Genomic DNA, 19,149 nt, shown 5'->3' with positions numbered 1-19,149 from the left:
TCCCCAATTTACATCTGCCTTTTAATTTTTTCTTCAAATAGGTATTTTGGGGTGGTTGGGCTTTAAATCTATATTCGGGTCTTTACATTAAATAATGGGAAGTTTCATCTTGTTGGGCTGAAACAATGGGTTGATTTCAACAGGATCATTTTGGATCCTACTGTATCTTCTTGAATAGCTTTCTTGGGTCTTGGACTCCATAAATGTGATGAACATGTCCTTAACCAAGTCATTGGCAAAAAAGAGGAACAAAGTCCCCAGAACCTTTCCCCGGAGCAAGCCGGGCCATTAATTGGTATTCTTCAGGTATATTTTTGAACCAGTTATGACTCTACCTGAAGTTGTCATTTTCTAGCTCACTTTTTGCTCTTGTGTCACAAGGATATCATTGGAATCATTTCAAAGCCTTTTTGAAATCTGGATACAATATATATCTTTATTCCTAGTCAACTGTCCACATTAGTAGCTGGTCTCACAGAACTTGTTCTTAATGTACAGAAACTGCCTGTTTGATACTCAATGCTATATTAAATTTGTATGTCTATATCTCCTGTTTCATTTTACAAAGGATTTGAACTAGCTTATTTAGAACTAATAAAAAAAATTAAAAAAAACCCAAAAAAACATATAGATAAATAAAATATAAATGTTGTAAAAAAAAAAAAAAAGCCTCAACTGTGATGTTAGAAAGCAGATATAGAAACTATGGGGTGTTACCTTCTTACATCTGAGTCACAATTTATCTCTGAGCTTCCTGGTAGTAAAAGTAAAAAGGGTAACATGACCAGAAACATGATTTACATTGTCCTAAGGCAAACAAATACCAGTTCCTGACTGGAATATCATAAGTCTATGAATTTATGAATCCAAAGAGTGAAGAATCTTATTTCACTTTTCAAATAACTGCAACTGTGGTACCCAGTTCTGGGCTTCTAGCACCTTATGCATTTTCCATAATTCTTTAGGGATCATATGTAACCGTTTTTTTAGTATTATTTAGGTATGGTGCATGACGGCCTCAGACTTGAACCTGCTTAGAGTTAACAAACACCTAGTCAACTACCTTGGATTTTTGGCTGGTCTTGGACTCGTATGCTAGTGTTGAATTGTATTCTGTGCAGCTCAGGAATCTTCCATCCCGACAGGGAACTTAGTAGGGCTTTGGGGTGACTTTGACAAATTCCATATGATATACAGTTGTATGATGTCACTATACAGGGTCTTACATAGCCATGAGCCTCTTTCACATTCATCTGTTTTAGACACGTTCATCCCCTATTAATATACTTACCATACACACTAGCTGATTTATATTATTAGTTGGACATCTATCCCTGGCTCAGTGACCTGAGTGACAGAAAATTATGTAGAAAATATATAGATCCAGCTGTACATATAGTACTATGTCTAGTAATATACTATAGTATATACTATATAATATATAATATGCTCTCTCTAGTAATATACTATAGATATATATAACCATTTACGTGGGCTATAAAAAGAATTTTATGACAAAGAAAGAATATCTCTCATGTGGTTGGATTAATGGTATTTTCTAAAATGCTGCCACTGGGTCATTTTCTGGGACATAAGCAGTCATATCACAGTTGTCCCATTCTTTTTTCTTCCTTCATCCTGCTGCATATAACTCTGTGTTGCCTGTCCCGTCCTTATAGCTTTGGTCATGGCCTCTGTTGGTCAGTCAGTTTGCACACATTTGCCAAGGACCTGCTGTGTGCCAGGCTCCGCACTTGGCATGGCGGGGCTCATAAGAGAGGTACGAGAGTTGGTGTTCTGCTCTCAAGGGTGATATTTAAATTATTTAACAGATACACTAATCAGAAAGATCCTGGCTGGAGCAGGGTCCTTAGAGGCTCCTTGCTGTGGCGGGCATTAACCACTCAGTTGCTGGGTTGCAGAAAGGTCTGGGGATTCCAAGGAGGGGCCAGGGTAACAGGAGGAGCACTCAGGATACTCAGAGCTGCAATTATTTCCAAATGGTAAAGAAGTATTTAAATAGGGGTGCCTGGGTGGCTCAGTCAGTTGAGTATCTGCCTTCAGCTCAGGTCATGATCCTAGGGTCTGGGGATCGAGCCCCACATCGGGCTCCCTGCTCAGCGGGGAGCCTGCTTCTCCCTCTCCCACTCCCACTGCTTGTGTCCCTCTCTCGCTGTGTCTCTCTCTGTCAAATAAATAAATAAAATGTTCATTTTTTAAAAAAGAAGTGATTAAATAGTTTAATAACCATTTCTGGTGTCTAGGTGCAGACTCACTGGATGTCACTTCTGCCTGGTCATAGATGCTGGCCTCAGGGTGAATAGAGGGAGGCATTCTGGACTCTGAAGGAATGGGAACGTAGGGATTGCCCTCCTACGTTCCTAGGGATTGCCCTGAGGCCTGCTCTTTGTCCTGCCCTTGGGATCCTACTGTCAGCTTTTCTCTGAGCAGCTCCTAGGCTCCGAGCTGAGCAGTAGTCAGTTGACAAAGGGGTATTGAGCCCTCACTGTGCATTTGACAACTTTCCAGGTATTATGGAAGTTCCTTGAGATCCCTTTTTGTTAGGGCCCCGGGCAGATGGAAGTCATCCTGAAAGACCATTACAGAGCAGGCTCTGGCCATTCCTGGCAGGTCTACAGGACTAGCCAGTGTGGTGAATGGCAGACAGACAGAGTAGGTCCTCTTGAATTTCCATAGCCTCCCCATTTTATCAGTTATAAAACTATGGATATGGATACCTGGATAGATATAGTAGAGGGGGTAGGTAAAGATATTAGTTCACATCTTATTTTCTTAATTGGTTTGAGAACATCCTGACCTTTGGTTCTGGGTTTGAGGCCAGCTATGGTTCCACAGAAAGAGACATGTCTTCTTAGGATCTGTGGTTAACTGTGTCCGCATTCCTTGACTGTGTCATGCTAGGCAGAAGCATCATCCTTGGAATAGGCTGAGAGCTGAGAAAAGAGGGATCTGATTTTTACCACAGCTTATACCCCAGGAATAAGATTGGCAGTTCTTGAATGGAGGGAGTTGTCCTGGAGGTGTCCTCTGGTGATTTTTCTGGCTGGGTTTTTGCTGGGTAAAGGGCAGGAAGGGGTTGCTATGGTTTAGTAGCTCATCTGTCCCAAAGCTACCGGCTCTGCTTTGGTCCTGGCCCTTCTCCTTCCCCATTCTGACAAGTGGCTAACTTTTGGGAATAGAATGAAGGCTGCTGAGTGTGAGCCCACCCAGGAGCAGAAGAGTTTGGGGTTCAAGCAGCCACCCCTTTGTGGGGCCTGCTGCCCTGCCCGAGGCCCCTCTTTAGCAGCTCACAACCACGGGCCTATCTTGGAAAGGGCTGTGGCAGCCTGGTTAGTGCCGCTGTTTTTATAAGCTAATGAGGGCAGAGTGTGAGCCACAGGCAATGATGCTGGGATATTAACTGTGACAGGAAGCTTGATCATAATTATCTTAACGAGGATAGGGTTAATTACAGTGGAAACTTAAAAGTTCTCTCTGTTTGAATCCGCTAGAGCTGAATGCGTTGTGATGTTTTGTCATTTTGATATGACTTTGGAAAAGGCACTGGAACTCTCCCAGCAGCCGCAGCGGCTCCTGGGGTAGCCCAGCCTGAGAGCCCTGTGAGTGAGGTAACCTAGATGGTACCTGTGGGTGAGATCACGGGCAGCTTTCCTGCTGGGGAAGCGGGAGGCAGGCAGCCTGCGATGGGCTTCGGAGGTGCTGATTACATTTCCCCGAGCAAACCACCTGCCACAGGGCAGACCCAGGGACCGCACACATCTGGGTCTGCCTCCCTGCCCTTGGTGTCTCTTTACTGGGCTGGGAAGACCTCTCTCCAGCTCCCTGTGCCAAGCTAATGGGTGAAGCCTTGTCCTCCCTCTCCAGCCCCTGACCATGGCAGACAGGTCTGCCTCGCCTGCCCAGCCCAGCCCAGCCCTCAAACATCTATCTGCAGACTGCAAACCAGGCTGGGGAGGAGTAACTCTCGAATGACAGTCACCCCCTGCACCCGAGCTCTTGGGTCTGGGGCGCACTTTGCTGTCCACACAGAAGGTGATAGCAGAGAAATTGCAGTCCCGTCATCTTTCTTCTAGCTGCCCCATTAAACAGCATAGATCTGTGCGGATCCTTAAAGCCTTGTTTGCCTTGTCATTTTATTTAACAACACACACATCTTTGTATAGGCATCTTGTATATAGAGCTGTGAACGCAAAGATTGATGCAAATAATTTCTTTCCTCTACTCCTTCCACGAAAACAGCAACAACCATAACAACAGAACTCAGATTTTTAAAAAGTAAAAAATAAAGCATCCCCCAGGTGCGTGTTCATTGGCCTCTGCATGCCAGCCAAGCCCCAGAAATCCTGTCCTCTCCAGTTTTACCCTTCACTACCCTGTCTCCTGTCCCCAGTCCCTCAGCTCTGAATTTAGCTGATTAAATCACCAAGTGCACACTACACTGATGACATGAAGACAGGGATTTATTAATTAGCAACCGCCCACATAACACAATTCCCTTTTTACTGAGCAGCTAATAACATTACATGGCAAAAAGAGTCTTACAACCAGACAGGTGACAGGGGATTTGAGCCTGAACTTCCCCGGCTCTTCTGTGAAGTCTCACTCAGAATGGAACTCTGCCCCAGAGGCTGCCCCTGAGAAAGGCGGCTCTGTGGGCACTCCCTCTGGTGTTCTCCGCTTTGTCCCTCTTCATGCTGTGTCATTTTGTGTTTTGCCTCCCCCAAAGCACTCTTGGAAGGGAGCTTTCTTTTGCTTGCCAGTTGCCAACCATTTGCTGATTCTCATGATAAGAGTATTATATTTGCATAACATAACTCGGGAACAATGTGTATTTGGATGCTGCCTTTGACCAGAGCCCAACTGATGTTTGTGCACAAAGGACTTATTAGCCATCCATAAGGCGCCCTGAAGGGAGGTGGCCTTAACTCCCCTTGTAGTAAACAGGGCCTCCTCGTCCTGAAAAGCACTTTTGGATCATCACTCATTAACCCCCATGGAGGAAGGGACTTCAGGAGAGGTCGAAGTTTCCCTGCAGAAGCCAGACTGGCTGCACACCTTGGCATATTTGCTCGTCTGTCCACCCCCTGCCTCCAGAACATACCTCCCCCCACCGCAATACACACTCTAGGGTCACAGCTACCAGAAAAATCAATGAATGAAAGGAGGAAGGAAAAGAAAGGAGCCAGCATTTGCTAGTGACATGTTAGTCTTTTGCTTGTATTCTTTAAGATCCTGTGAGCTGGAAGCCACACAGAACGAACGAGGGAGCTCAGCTGGGTTATTGAGGTGCCCAAATTCATACTTCAAGTAAATGGTAGAGCTGAGGTAAAGTCCCAGAGTCCCAAGTTCCATGTGTGTGAGTTGTGTTTTGCCTCCCTGAAACATGAGGAAGAAGAGAAAGGAGGAAGAAATGAAACACAATAACCCCATTGACCCTTACCCTCAAATGTTAAGCGGTATCGCCTTTCTACTGTGGAGCAGGTAGTGCTGGTCTTAGGAGTTAGAGGTGGTCAGGGGCGCCTGGGTGGCTCAGATGGTTAAGCGTCTGCCTTCGGCTCAGGTCATGATCCCAGGGTCCTGGATCGAGTCCCACATCGGGCTCCCTGCTAGGTGGGGAGCCTGCTTCTCCCTCTGCCTCTGCCTCTCTCTCTCTCTCTCTGACTCTCATGAATAAATAAATAAAACATTTAAAAAAAAAAAAAAGGAGTTAGAGGTGGTCAGGGTCCTGGGCCCTGGGGTGGGGGTGGGGGCCCTGGGGGTGAATCAGGCAGGAATGGGACCTGCTGAGGGAGTTCTGGGCCCGGTGGAGTCCGGGGGTTCAGTGACTCACAGGCATTGACTCCCTATTTTGGAGTCGGCTGGGCAGAGGTCCCACAAGGGAGATGCAGCTGTCCGGAGAGAGAGCCTTGGTGCTAAAGTTCACACTCACATCAGTTGTGCGGGCGCTGCCCACACAAGCAGGCGGGTCTGTGATGGACATGCTATCAGTAAATGAATGAATAGTGTAGACAACATCTCCGTGATTGGTCACATTTTATAGAATAGCCAGGAGATCCCGTGCGAGTCCGCCCTCGGGTCGACGTCGTAGCTCAGCTGTCAGCCTGTGCAAGCTCAGCACGGCTCTAGGGTCTGGCAGGTGAACGAGCTGGGAGTATGTGCGTCTGTGGAAGTCCCTCCACCGGGCGGCTTTCCTTAATGAACGTCTGTGAGCGGCCCGGGGAGCACATGCGCACAACTGCCCCTCACCGCAGTCACCCCCGCCCCCCCTCAACACTCCTGAGCCCATAACGTTAAGAGTTAACTTTCAGCTAAGTGTAAAAACAAGGCTATTTTTTCCCTTTCTGGTACTTTTTTTTTTCCCTGAGCCGGGTGCTTAATTCTTTCAGATGCTTGATTATTTACTGCCTTGACATCTACATTGCTGCCATTCCACGCTTCTTTCAAAAATAAAGTGAGAAATCCACTTTCCATAAATTAAAACCGTAACTTCAAGCCAGGAGTATTGAAACAGAAATTCCCCCAACTCCTTCCTTAAACCACTGCCCCCCCTCCAACAAAAACAAAAACAAAAAGAAAAATCATGAAAGAAAAAGAAACAGTGCTCTCCGACTGGAGTGATCATGTGCTTCTGCAGATGCCTTGCCTTCTGGGGGCAGCCACAGGGACACTGAGCAGAAGCAAATTAAGTGATTAGTAAAGAAAAAAAGCAGAGGGGGGAAAAAAGTCAAAGGCAGCAAAGGGAGAGAAAGGAAGCCTTCCTTGCCTTTTCCTGGACTGTGCAGAGGAGAACCGCTAAGAAATGATACTTGAAGTTATATTTATTATTGTAAGAGGGGTATGATATTTCTGGGCAGGAATGATGGATGACAACTTAAATTTGTGTCCAGGGAATGAAGGTGAACTGTGACAGAGTTATTTATCTTGGGAATGGAGGTTAGGGTCAGCCGAGGCTGGGTGCCTGAAGGCACAAGACATTGACAAATTTATCCTGCAGGCCGTATCTGAAGCCCTTTGTTTTGGATCCTGGCTACTCACTAAGTGACCCTCATCCTTCATGTTGGCAATGCGTGAAGGATGCGGTGAGTGCGAGCGGCCCCTTCTCCCCCACCGCCCCCACCCCAGCTCCTGCTACTAATTCTTGTCATTCACTTTGCTGACAGGCACCAAGCCCAAACTATTCCCAGTCCTGAAAGGGAAGGTTAAAATATTTATTTCGGCTCATAATGGCCTCCCTGATTTAGTGCAGGATCATTTTTCCTGTTGCCTTTGTCATTGCAGGTCACTGGAAGGACTGAGCGCGTTCGGGAGCCTGGAGGAACTCATCTTGGACAACAATCTGCTCGGGAACGACCTCGTGTTGCCAGGGTTACCCAGGCTCCATACCTTAACCCTCAACAAGAACCAGATATCCTTGGCTCTGCCCCCTGCCTCCACTCCCCGCCCTGCCCCGCAGTGGTCGCCGGCGGCACACCCCCCCTCCCCCGCCCCACACAAATACCTGCGAAATGTCAAATGAGTTTTATGTGTCAGCTAAATTAAAGTATGTGAAATGCAGTCCATGGGCAGACAAAGCGTTCTGTCTTCTGGCACTCGGGACACTTCAGAGTAATTTATTATAGGTCATTCATAAATGAAATGCACCATTATATCTTCCTGTTGCTCCATTTTAGTGTGGAGATCTAAGTTATGGCTGTGAAGAAATCTTTTTAATAGATAAAAATAGAGAAAGAAAATAATGTCACTGCTGCCGAGAAGGCAGAGCCGGGTTCTGTTGGCTTGGGCTTGTGTGGGAGGGCGACCTCTGGTGGAGAGTACGGAGTGGTGCCTCTAAGCGAACTTGGCCTTCACGGAGGCTTCTGGAAGGCTCTGGTTCAGGCTCAGGGAACAGGTCTGGCAAAGGAACGGGGGAAGGGGCAAAGATGCGAGATATGTGTGAAGCCCAGGCGTAGCTCTGCCCTCCGTGGTGTTTGCTTTACTATGGTGATGAGAGAGGTCTAACAGAGCTGGATTTCTATTGCGTGCCTTCTCCTTAAGTCGGTGAGGACCTGGCCAGCCTGGGATGAAGCTCAGGGGGATGAACTGTTCTGGATTCTATAGAGAGGCTGAAAATGGAATTGGAAGCTTTCTGCAGCATTAGGCACCTAGCTCCTCTGTACAGTTTTGGGTCTCCCTGCTGCCACACTGCGAGCTGAGAGGCAGGGAGTGTTGTCCATTTTGTAAACTCCTGTATCCTTCACACATAGAATAATGCCTGGTATGGAGCCGAGGTTCAGTGAATGTTTGTGTGACGAATGAATGAATGAATGAATGATTATCATCCACTGTTCTTTATTGAGCACTGCTGTGGTCAGGCACGGTGCTGGGTAATAAATGTTAAGCATATTATTTTTTATTTTTACCAAACCCTGGCAGAAGGTGACCACTTACCTGAATGAGGAAAGAGGTGAAGTATAGACCCACAGCCAGACATTGACCAAAATGCTAGGTCCCAGATTTAGCCTCAACTGTGGCCGTATCCAAAATTCTTTCCATTCTTCTGTGTTGCCTCAGACTTGAAGTACAATCACCTTGTTTTATTAGTGAAACATTTCAGACCTAGAGTAGTTTAATCACTTGTTCATGTTCACATAGTAAGTTAGAAGTGAAAAAGAGATCAGGGCATTTTCCCTAGAGTGTGAAATAAAACCAGATATATATATATATATATATGTTACATTTATTATGCATGCATATGTCTGCTTTAAGAATGATAGGCCAGATCATTTATTAGCCTCTGCTTATATTTCAAGTCATAAGACAGTATTTTCCTTATTAGGTAAAATATGCTACCGTGGCAATTATAAATTGGCACTTTAATAGAAGTAGAAGGAGAGGGCCTACAAGTAAATATCAGTCTTTATCATAATGCGGTATTGGTGGATTTTTTTTTTCCTCTCCTATCCTTTGGTCAACCAAGTTTCCTAGTCCTTGTTCTAAATATTGTTACAGTCAGTGTGTCTTATGGCTCCCTTGACTGTCATAGGTGATCGACTGGATGATATTCTTAAATCAATCAAGAACAGAAGGATTATTAGAATAGAACTGGATGATAAGGTTCCTTCTTTGGGCCCCAGTGCTTATATCCTGTGTCCCACACTGTTGTAAAGTATTAGCCCTTGGACTGGGTTCAGGAGTCAGCTTAATCATATTTAGCTATGTGGCTGTGGACAGGTCAGCCTTTGAAAGCCTCTGTTTCTCATTTTGTATGTATGTGTGACATCACAGCTTCCACTTGCCTATTAGGACTGGTGAAAAAGAAAAAAGGAACGTATGAAAGCCTTATTTGAACGTTGGACTCAAAGTGCCATGATAATGTGAGCAACACGGGTTTCTGCATGGCTGAAAACCAGCTGCCTTTGCACTGGGATGTTGTCAAGTTGACAATATAAGAAACGGTGCCATGAGAAGGACTTCCCGAATAGCCCACACACCAACCCACAAGGACTTTGTCTGGCAAATGCTGGACAAATGCTAATCCCAAACTCAATTCCTCTTCTCCCTCAGCAACTTCCTGGCCAGTTCTCTGTCGCATTAACTGGTGCATACTAAGAAATGTAAGCTCATTTCAGCACAAGCCTGAGAAAAACAATTAAAAGAGGAGCACGCCAACTGTGAAAGAACATCATTTCACATAATCCCAGTTTGCAGATGAACTCATGGGTGATTTTTTTTAATCAACCTGTGATTTGTATAATAATCAATCAATGAAAAGTATTTGTTGGATACCTAAGTGTCCAAAATAGGTAGCTTATAGTATTACTTTCCTCTGTTACTGCTGACATTTGAGGAGACATTGAGTAAATATTGATGTAAATATTGACAATTGACAGGATACCTGATTAGTCTCATTAGGTTAGACTAATAAGTAAGATTCATGCTTCATGTGAATTTCCTAAGCATTATTGTCTCCCATTTTAGAGGGCTCATTTTCATAACTGGCACAGAATATGCTGAAAATGCACAGGAATCCATTCTGGATTTTTTTTTTTTTTTTTTTTTAAGATTCCACATAAAAGATCATATGGTATTTGTTATTCTCTGACTTATGTCACTTAGCATAATGCCCTCAAGGTTCATCCATGTGGCAAATGACAAGATTTTATTCTTTTTTATGGTTAAATTATATATATATATGCAATTATAGAAATTATAGAAATTATATACATATATACATGGCTAATTATATACAATAAATTATATATAATTGTGTATGTGTATATATATACACACATATATATATATGTATATACACAAAAGATGTTGAGCATCTTTTCATGTGTCTGTTGGCTACCTTTATATCCTCTTTGGAAAAATGTCTATTCAGATCTTTTGCCTATTTTTAAGTCAGATTGTTTTTTGCTATTGAGTTATGTGAGCTTTTCCTTTATTTTATTTTTATTATTATTATTTTTTGAGAGAGAGAGAAAGAGAGCAATAGTGGGGGGTGGGGCAGAGGGAGAGGACGAGAGAGAATCCTCAAGCTGATTCCCCATTGGGTGTGGAGCCCGATGCAGGGCTTGATCTCACAACACTGAGATCATGACCTGAGCCAAAATCAGAAGTCAACTGACTTAACTGACTGAGCCACCCAGGTGCCCCAGTTTTTCATATATTTTAGAAATTCCTTTTCAATTATATGATTTGCAGTCATTTCCTCCCATTTAGTAGGTTGCCTTTTCATTTTTTAAATGGTTTCCTTTACTGTGTAGGAAGGGTCTCATTTTTTTCCTTTAAGTTTTTATTTAAATTCCAGCTAGTTAACATACAGTGCAATGTTACTTTCAGGTGTAGAATTTAGTGATTCATCACTTACAACACTCGGTGGTCATCACAAGTGCACTCCTTAATCCCCATCACCTGTTTCACCCATCCCCCTGCCCACCCCCCCTCTAGTAACCCTCCATTTGTTCTCTATAGTTAAGAGTCTGTTTCTTGGTTTCCCTCTCTTTTTTTTCCCTCCATGTTCATTTGTTTTTTGTGTTTTTTTTTTTTTTAAAGATTTTATTTATTTATTTGACACAGAGAGACATAGCGAGAGAGGGAACACAAGCAGGGGGACTGGGAGAGGGAGAAGCAGGCTTCCCGTGGAGCAGGGAGCCCGATGTGGGGCTCCATCCCAGGACCCTGGGATCATGACCTGAGCCGAAGGCAGACACTTAACGACTGAGCCACCCAGGCACCCCCATTTGTTTTGTTTCTTAAATTCCACATATGAGTGAGATCATATGCTATTTGTCTTTGACTGACTGACTTCGCTTAGCATAGTAGTCTCTAGCACAATCCACGTTGTTGCAAATGGCAAGATTTCATTCTTTTTGATGGCTGAGTAATATTCCCTTGTATATATGTTTCTCATTTTTAAAGGAATAAATTGGGCTGGAGGATGGTTGTATTCTCAGTGTTGCTATCACTAGAGGAGATTAGCAGGATTCTTGGCTCTACAGAGCTGAGGGATTTTCTTTGTCTTTGGTTGAAACCTTTTCCCTTTGCATTCCTCAGCCTCTCCAATCTGTAGCAGTAATGCTGAGGGAGAAATGATAGTGGTAGGGGAGGAACTGAAGCAGAAGGCAATGTGTAGCTGTAAAACTGGTCAGGTATATTGCTGTGCTGATGGAGAGTACTTTATTACCAGGAGATAAAAAAAGATACTAATTGACTCTTTCAGGATGCAGCATGATTTCTCTCTCCTCTGGTCTTCTGGTGTGATCATGAAGATTGGCTTACTTTTCCCATGTACTTAACCCAGAAGTCAGAGAATGAAGGCCAGGTAAAAGCAGGAGTAATACCATATGGCATTCTCTTAACCTAATATTTCTGACTCCACATTTTCAGCCAACTGACTCTCCTATTGTCTTGAAAGTACTGCAGACTCTTTCAACAGTTACTCTGTTCCAAACTGCTATTGCTACTCCGTGAAATGCCTTGGGGATTTGGGCTCTATCAGCCTTGCTGCATAATAACCTACTTCAAAAGTTCGTGGCTTAAAACAACAACTGTGTTATTTGTTAACAATTCTGCATGTCAGCTATTTGGGCAGGGCTCAAATGGATGGTTCTTCTGTGGATCTTGCTTTGGGTCCTTAGACAGCCACAGTTACCTGGAGGCCTGGCTGGGATTGGATGGTCTGAGATGGCCTCACTCGTATGTCTGGAAGTTGGTCCTGGTTGTTGGCTGAACAACATGCCTCCAGTAGGATAGCACAGGACTCTCCACATGGGGCAGGTGTTCCAAGAGCAAAGCCCAAATGTACAAATACTTTTCAAGCCCTATTTGCATCTTGGGTGTTGCTGCCCTAGGGCCAAAGCCAGTCACATACCAAATGTAGAACCAGTATGATAGGGGACTATACAGGTGTGTATACAAAGAGGCATGCCTCGTTCCTATAACAATCCTACGCACAGACCTTGATGTCTCGTCTCCTTAAGAATTCATTTCCTATTTGTAATAGAGAGAGACCTAGAATCAAGTAACTGCTGACCTTCTACAAAGGTAAGTATTAGGACTTTCTTAGAAATTGAATCTTATTTTAAATATATCAGAAAGCTTACTATTAAATGGGGTTCTACCTGAAGTCCTTTTGTAAAGTTTGGTTTGGTTTTAATTTTTGGTGTTTTTGTTTTTGGTTTTTGGTTTTTGCATATGTAGAGTTTTCCATTTTGGTTTTACTCTCAATTAGGCATGTCCATCCAACGCTCTGTTACTGGGCCCTGTGAACGTGGATTATGGGCTGATTTTATCCTTTGGAAAGAGGTTGTGTCATATAGTGGTTGACAGCAGGCTCTGAAGCCAGGCTTCCTGGGCTTGTATCCTGGCTCTGCCCCTGGCTGCGTGTCCGTGGGCTAGTTACTTAGCATCTCAATGCTTTGCTTTCCTCTGCAAAATTGGGACAACAGTGGTATCCACCCCATTGGTTGTTGTGAGGGTCATTCTAATTTCTACCTAACGGTCATTATTATTATCCTAGAGAATTATGTAAGCTTACTTGATTTTACTTGGGCCGCATTATAACCGAGGCCAGAGTATATAGACTTAGAATGCTTCTTTGACTTTTATAATTTAATGTTACCTTCCTATCATTCTGTGAGTTGCATACCACTGGTGAATACTCTGATTCTTTATGAAAAAACTGGGAAAGTATGAACTTTTTGAAGTCACTGAGGGCTCAGTCTAGAACCCAGGCATGTTAATTCTAAACCCCAGACCCTGAAACCCAAGGAAGGGAAAATCAGTGCATGAGAAAAGGAGCCAAAATGCAGGAGGGGAGTCATCTGCCTGTGCATGCCCTGCCCCTGCCCCTCCTGTGCCAGGCCTGCTCCCAGCTGCTGGCGGAGCTCATGAAAGGGATTTCAGAGCCCAAACCCAGCATTTGGCAAATTTCTTCTCAGCCGACCCATGCCACACTTCCAGGCTGCATACCTCCTACTTGACCTCCCATCTTTGTTCTGCTGGCCCTTTGTTCCACTTCTGTTCAGCTCTCAGTGCTGGTGTCTTGTCCTTGGATACTTTAAAGCCTGGACTTCCCATGTTACCTCTTCATCTCTGGGTTCGTAGCTTATCTTACTCTTCTTCTTTGGTTCACTTAGACTGGCCTGGTAGTCACTGGCCACAGAGTTGACCTTATCTCTCCCAATGCTCATATTATCTCTCTCTCTCTCATCCATAAACACCCACGTGCATACACACACCATCCTTGGCTCTTCTCCAGTAGGGTTGGGTACTTGGTAATGGTCTCAGCTCTATCATGTCTGAATACCCAACCCCAAATAACAGAATACCTGAAATGTCAGGAAAAGATAGACACTTTGCACAATCAAATGATTCTCCCCCATTTTCCCTTTCTGGGTGGGTGGAGGAAAGGTGAGAAGCTGACTTCATTTTACATCACACTTAATTCCTTCATTCTCTCCTGTCTACCTGTTTGCTTCAGCACAGATGTGAGGAGACAGTGTGTATTGTAGTACCAACAGGAAGAATGGATAGTGTGACATGTCGTACAGCTGGGCTGTGGTGAGGAGACCAGTGAGCTGAGCCCAAGGCCAGACTAGATTTCCCACAGCAATTTAATGTTTTACTCGGGCAATTCTCTGTGCCTTGTCTGAGGCCTCAGTTTCTTTATCTGTAAAATGGGCGATGGACACTTAAAAGAGTATTGTTGACAGATTTAAATGGCATAATGTATACATGGGACGTAACTTTGTTAATACCCAAAGCCTTTACAACTTCTTGGTACATTTTACTGGGAGTGGAAGTCTCAGCGCTTTAAATGAAGAAGCCCAAATTGGAAGTAACTGAGTATAGAACACAGCTGGATGATTGTACCTACGGTCTCCCACAAAAGCGTAAAGGACTCCTCATACTTCAGCATTTTAAATTCCTTTTTGTGTTAGGAAATCACGAGTCACTTGACTCCTAGAAATGCAATTTCTTTAGAACCTCAGATTGAATCTAGACTATTCCATTTACTGACTAAGTGACTTTTGACCCCCCATTTCCTAAATTATTGTTTAGATGCGATATTTCGAGAATAGATTGTGCAGAATGTGTAGCTAGTATTCAGAAATCCTGTATTAGGATAAGCACTGGTTGAAACCCTCCCAGGTGGTATGGGGGCTGCCCTTTGACCTGGGCCTGAGCACAGAGGGAGGGTTCATGCCCATTTTCACCTGGGAAACAGCTTCAGACCTGTGCAACTGGACATGACACCAGAAGACTCCCCTCCTCCTTCATGCTCCAGACTTTCAAGGCAAGATGTTGCTTTGATCTTGGGCCCTCTGCAAAAAGTCTCCCTTGGCAAGCGAACCTATGACATCTGGACTTGGCAATGGCAACTTTCTGGAGACAACACTGAGAAAAAATATAACTGTCAAGTACTCTAGAGAAGATTTGATGAGGGAAGCCAGGTGTATGCTAGAATCCAGCTGAAGAAAGTTGAAACTGTGCCAGATAGCTTCACGTTTTAGAAATGGAGGGAAAAATGTCACCCTTAGAAGCATCCCTGAAAGTATCTCTACTGCCCTGGTCTTCGTGAGTCAGGGACACCAAGTTCCTGCTGCTGATTGCCTCTGGTTCATTTTCTATGCAAGAATGCGACAAATTCTATCTCAGAGCTCCCAACCAGGCAAGGCAGGGCTGTGTTTGTCCTTGCTGACCCGGGAGACCCAGAAACCAATTAAAACTCCTTCCTGTCTTTTATCCTCCGGTGGTGGTATCAACGTAGTGATGAAGTTCTGGTCCAGAGCATCCATGGAGTAGGTGCTAGTGATTTCTGACTAGTGTGGATTTGGGGGAGACCACTTAACTTAGTCCAGGTGATCATTTAGCAGGTACTTGAAAGGCCTGAAGAAGGGGGGTAGCTTCTGCCACTCAAAATACCCTAAATGAGGCAGGCTCCTTTCCTTGAGTTCATTGACACATGACGGCTGAAGCTTCTTGAGGACTATAGACCTTTTGCCCAAGAAATTTCCATCACCAAGACATTTGAATGAGTCCACATTTCCACAACCTCCAGCTCAGGGGCAGATCCAGATTTTGTTGAGTGTGAAACTTACATAATTTGGGGATACCCTCTTAAAGGCAAAGACTACTTTATTATGAATGCAAAATTAGGCTTGAAGATGAATGTTTATTTGGAATACAATATATCAAAGCAAATTAAAAACTTTTAAGTTGACAACACAAATATAAAAATATTTAGAAAAGTAACAAATTTTTTTATATTGGACATGCCTATATAAAAACAATTTTCCTGTTTTTTTCTGCCAATTCTTTTATAACTTTATTATGTAATTATATAAATTATACACTATACACACACACACACACACACACTTTAGTGGAGAGAGACAGTGATCTTAACTGACTGCAGTTTAACCTACTTTTGCAAATTTTACAAAAACATATGACCCTGAGACTGTATTATCCCTGCAAGGGCCCTGTGTAAGCAAGGAGCCGTCACACATGAGCTTTATTAGCTCCCTGGTAAGTTTACATATGAAGCCTGCTTCCCTGGACAGTGGCATGGGACGCTGCCCATCACTGCTCATTTAATGTTGAGAAATAACTGGGATTTCAGTCCAGCTCAGTTGCCCCGTATTTCCTCAACTTAAAAATCTTGCCAGTTTTGAGTTCCATTCCTTCACATTCCCACCTTCATACAGTAGATGAAAAATAACCAAAGTTTAAGGAGTTTGTCCCTACAAGAGCAGTAGGTTTTGGTTGGACTTCTTCATCCACAGTGGAAAGGGCTTCCCCTAGGTTCTCTAGGGCCATTGTCTACATAAATAATTTGAATCACCCCAGGTCAATACGTCAGCATCATTTTGGCAGCCCTCTGTCTTGCAGTCCCTTGGAAGAAACACTGTGCTGGCCAGTGGGAGTGATCAGCTTGTCTGGCTGCCCCCCTGGCACTAGGGCCTAGACAGCCTGATAGGCATGAGTCCTGCTGCTCCTTGGAACATCTGATGGATCCCCTGTGAGGGGTGGAGGGTTGAAGTAAACCCTGAAGGGGAGAAACCAGGACTGGGACTGAGGCCCAATGCAGGTCCAGGCATGGGGTTCCCCAGTTGAATGACACTTTGGTCCCTGGTGATTCCTGGATACCAGACAGAGACTTAAGACATTTTGAGGAAGTCACTCCAAAGCATAGGGCCCCATGAGGTGCCTTTTGCCAGAGTCTAAGGGCAGCGCTAACAGCCACCCTTTTTCTAATGTAGCAATGACTGAGAAGCATACAGAGTTAGAACCTGCTAGAAAAGCCAAGTTTTCCTTGAAATTGTTCATTGTCATTTTAATTGGTTTTATTTAAATGATTTTCTTAAAGAGGTTGATGATTGAACTTTATTTTGAACAGTACTAAGGATGTTTTGCCTCTGGTGATGAAATGCTTTATTGTTTTGACTCCTGGCCTCTCACCCATGTGTCCTTCCAACCTTCCCAGCCCGGTAGCTCCTTCTCTCTTGTCTTCTCCATGTGCTCCTATTTCTATCCTCCTCACTCCAGTGGTCCACTGTGGTTATTCCTGGATGTTATTTGCTCAAGATCTGAAGGACTGATAACTTCCATGTCCGTTGTCCGGCCTTGTTTAGGAAATGGGGAAGGTGTTGGCAAATTGAAGCCCTTAGTGGATGAGCAGCTTTGACCCCCTTGCACTAATGTTTCCCTCTTTTGCTGATGCCGTCCCTCTCCTTGTCTCTGTCTCAATCCCACAGGATAGCAGTTGTTCTTGCATAGGATGTTCTCAGAGCCCGTGTATAAAGAAGGCTCAACAGCTTGGAGAATATAAGATTTAAGGAAGACGTGTGAGTTCCATCTATCTGAAGGGTCGTCGTGTGGAAGAGAAGAATGCCTTATTCTTTGAGACCCCAAGCTGTTAAATTGGGTCAGTGGGAAGGAATCTGTGGAAGGCTCAGTCCCAGGGGAAAGTCTCTTTCTTATGGTTGTCTGTGATAGAATGAGCTACTTTTTGGTGACCCCTAAGCACATATATTAGGGAATGGATTCTGACATTGTTTGGATTTGGTGTTCAACTGACAAGTTAAAATGAAATGTAAGGAAATGGGGGTAACATCCCATGGTTAGATAACATCCTGATAGAGTAAGGGCATCCCTTTTCTTTGGTTTTACCTTCCTTTCCTAAGCCAACTAGACCTCACTCCTAGACACTGTATTCCGAGTCTTTGACTCTTATATGCAGCATTCACTCTTATATGCTTAGTCCCTTTTTGCTCTGCTGTTACTCCCTGGCAAAGACCCCATTCCATCTGCTGATATTGGCTGACACCTCTCTTCCATAAGTTTCTGGTAGTCATGGCCTCCGCTCATGATCTGTCTAGTCATCACCTTGCCTAGGGCTTAGTTCTTCTGCATGTAGCTCAAGCCAAGAGTCCATATGTATTGATGTGACAGCTAGGTTGTCATTAAGTCCTTATTAATACCTGTAACTGAATCTATGATTCTGGACTTATTTGGTTTGGGGGGTCTCAATGTTTGCCTTGATCGACCAGTGGATCCCATTGAGGGAATGAATCATGGCATAATCTCCCCACCATGCCCTTCCTTGGAATTTTCTCTTTCATTCTCTCCTTCATAGAATATTAGTTTCACAACAGATTCTCATCCTCAAATATATTTTGACCTGCCTGGCTTGACTAAATAACTTTCTCCATTTGTCTTCTCCTAGCTTTGTTTTCCTTTTCCCCTAATTCAGCACTTTATTGTCACCAGTGAAGCTACTGAGCAATGCTTAGCTCCACCCCAGGTCCTTAGATCATAACAGGATGCCAATCCCTGCTTGCATCCATGCCATTCCTGTATGTTTTAATGATAAATTACCCCCTAAAGGACAAAAGGGAAATCTATTTTTTAATGAGGGCATTGTAAATAATTTCTTGCTTTCATTACTAAAAAAAGAAAAACAAAACAGTTTTATGGATTTACAAATACCACATGGAAAGAACCGTATAGGAAAAAGAAAAGGGTGATAAACACTTAAGTTCATTCTCTCTCAAGTGATTTGGATTCAGTCTTACCTGCCCAGAGAAGAGTTGGGCTGTGTCCCCAGCAGGACTGAAAAACTAGCCATGCCAGATACCTCACAGCTAAGTTGATTCCAGCCCTCCCCCATGTCACCTCCTGGGAGCAGACTGGACTTGTGAGGTGTTGTGCTGTGCCTGCCAGTTATAGTCTATGTTCCTTACAAGGCCTTTTGTCTCCCTGGACCCAAATCCTTAACCTTTGTCACATCACTGACTTGGAGTGTCTGCTTGATCACCTGGCAGAAGTGACACCAGCTTTGGAGTACCTCAGCCTACTGGGTAACGTGGCCTGTCCCAACGAGCTGGTCAGCTTAGAAAAGGATGAGGAAGACTACAAGAGATACAGGTGAGTACTGAGGGGTTGGAACACGGTGGGAAAGGGAGAAAGAGCATCTTTTGGGGGCGTGATATTATGGGATGCATAGTAGGTGTTTGGTAAGTATCAGTGGACTTCCTGTGATAATACTAAACTTTAACCTTTTGGTAACCGATAGCCATGGTTTCCCTTCATCAAGGTCACAGGAACCAAGAAACATGGAAAGCTGCTAGGCGGTCT

General features: G+C 44.0%; 1 protein-coding gene across 4 annotated transcripts in view; it reads left to right on the top strand.

Moving 5' to 3' along the window:
* The window catches only part of LRMDA (leucine rich melanocyte differentiation associated), a 973,173-nt gene that overhangs the window by 526,979 nt on the left and 427,045 nt on the right, over positions 1-19,149 (top strand). For 3 of the 4 annotated variants that reach the window (XM_081824061.1, XM_081824062.1, XM_081824059.1), the window contains exons 3-4: positions 7,300-7,431; positions 18,805-18,939. In XM_081824061.1, the coding sequence (XP_081680187.1) occupies positions 7,300-7,431; positions 18,805-18,939 (267 nt within the window). Of the gene's footprint in view, positions 1-7,299; positions 7,432-18,801; positions 18,940-19,149 lie in introns of all 4 variants that reach the window. The other variant, XM_081824060.1, reaches the window with a different exon arrangement.

Source organism: Leptonychotes weddellii, chromosome 6 (genome assembly GCF_054177405.1).
Source record: "Leptonychotes weddellii isolate Sample4059 chromosome 6, ASM5417740v2, whole genome shotgun sequence".
In the NCBI taxonomy this organism is placed as follows: Eukaryota; Metazoa; Chordata; class Mammalia; order Carnivora; family Phocidae; genus Leptonychotes; species Leptonychotes weddellii.
Note: the sequence above shows the minus strand (reverse complement) of the source record. Positions and strands in the feature narration are given on the sequence as shown.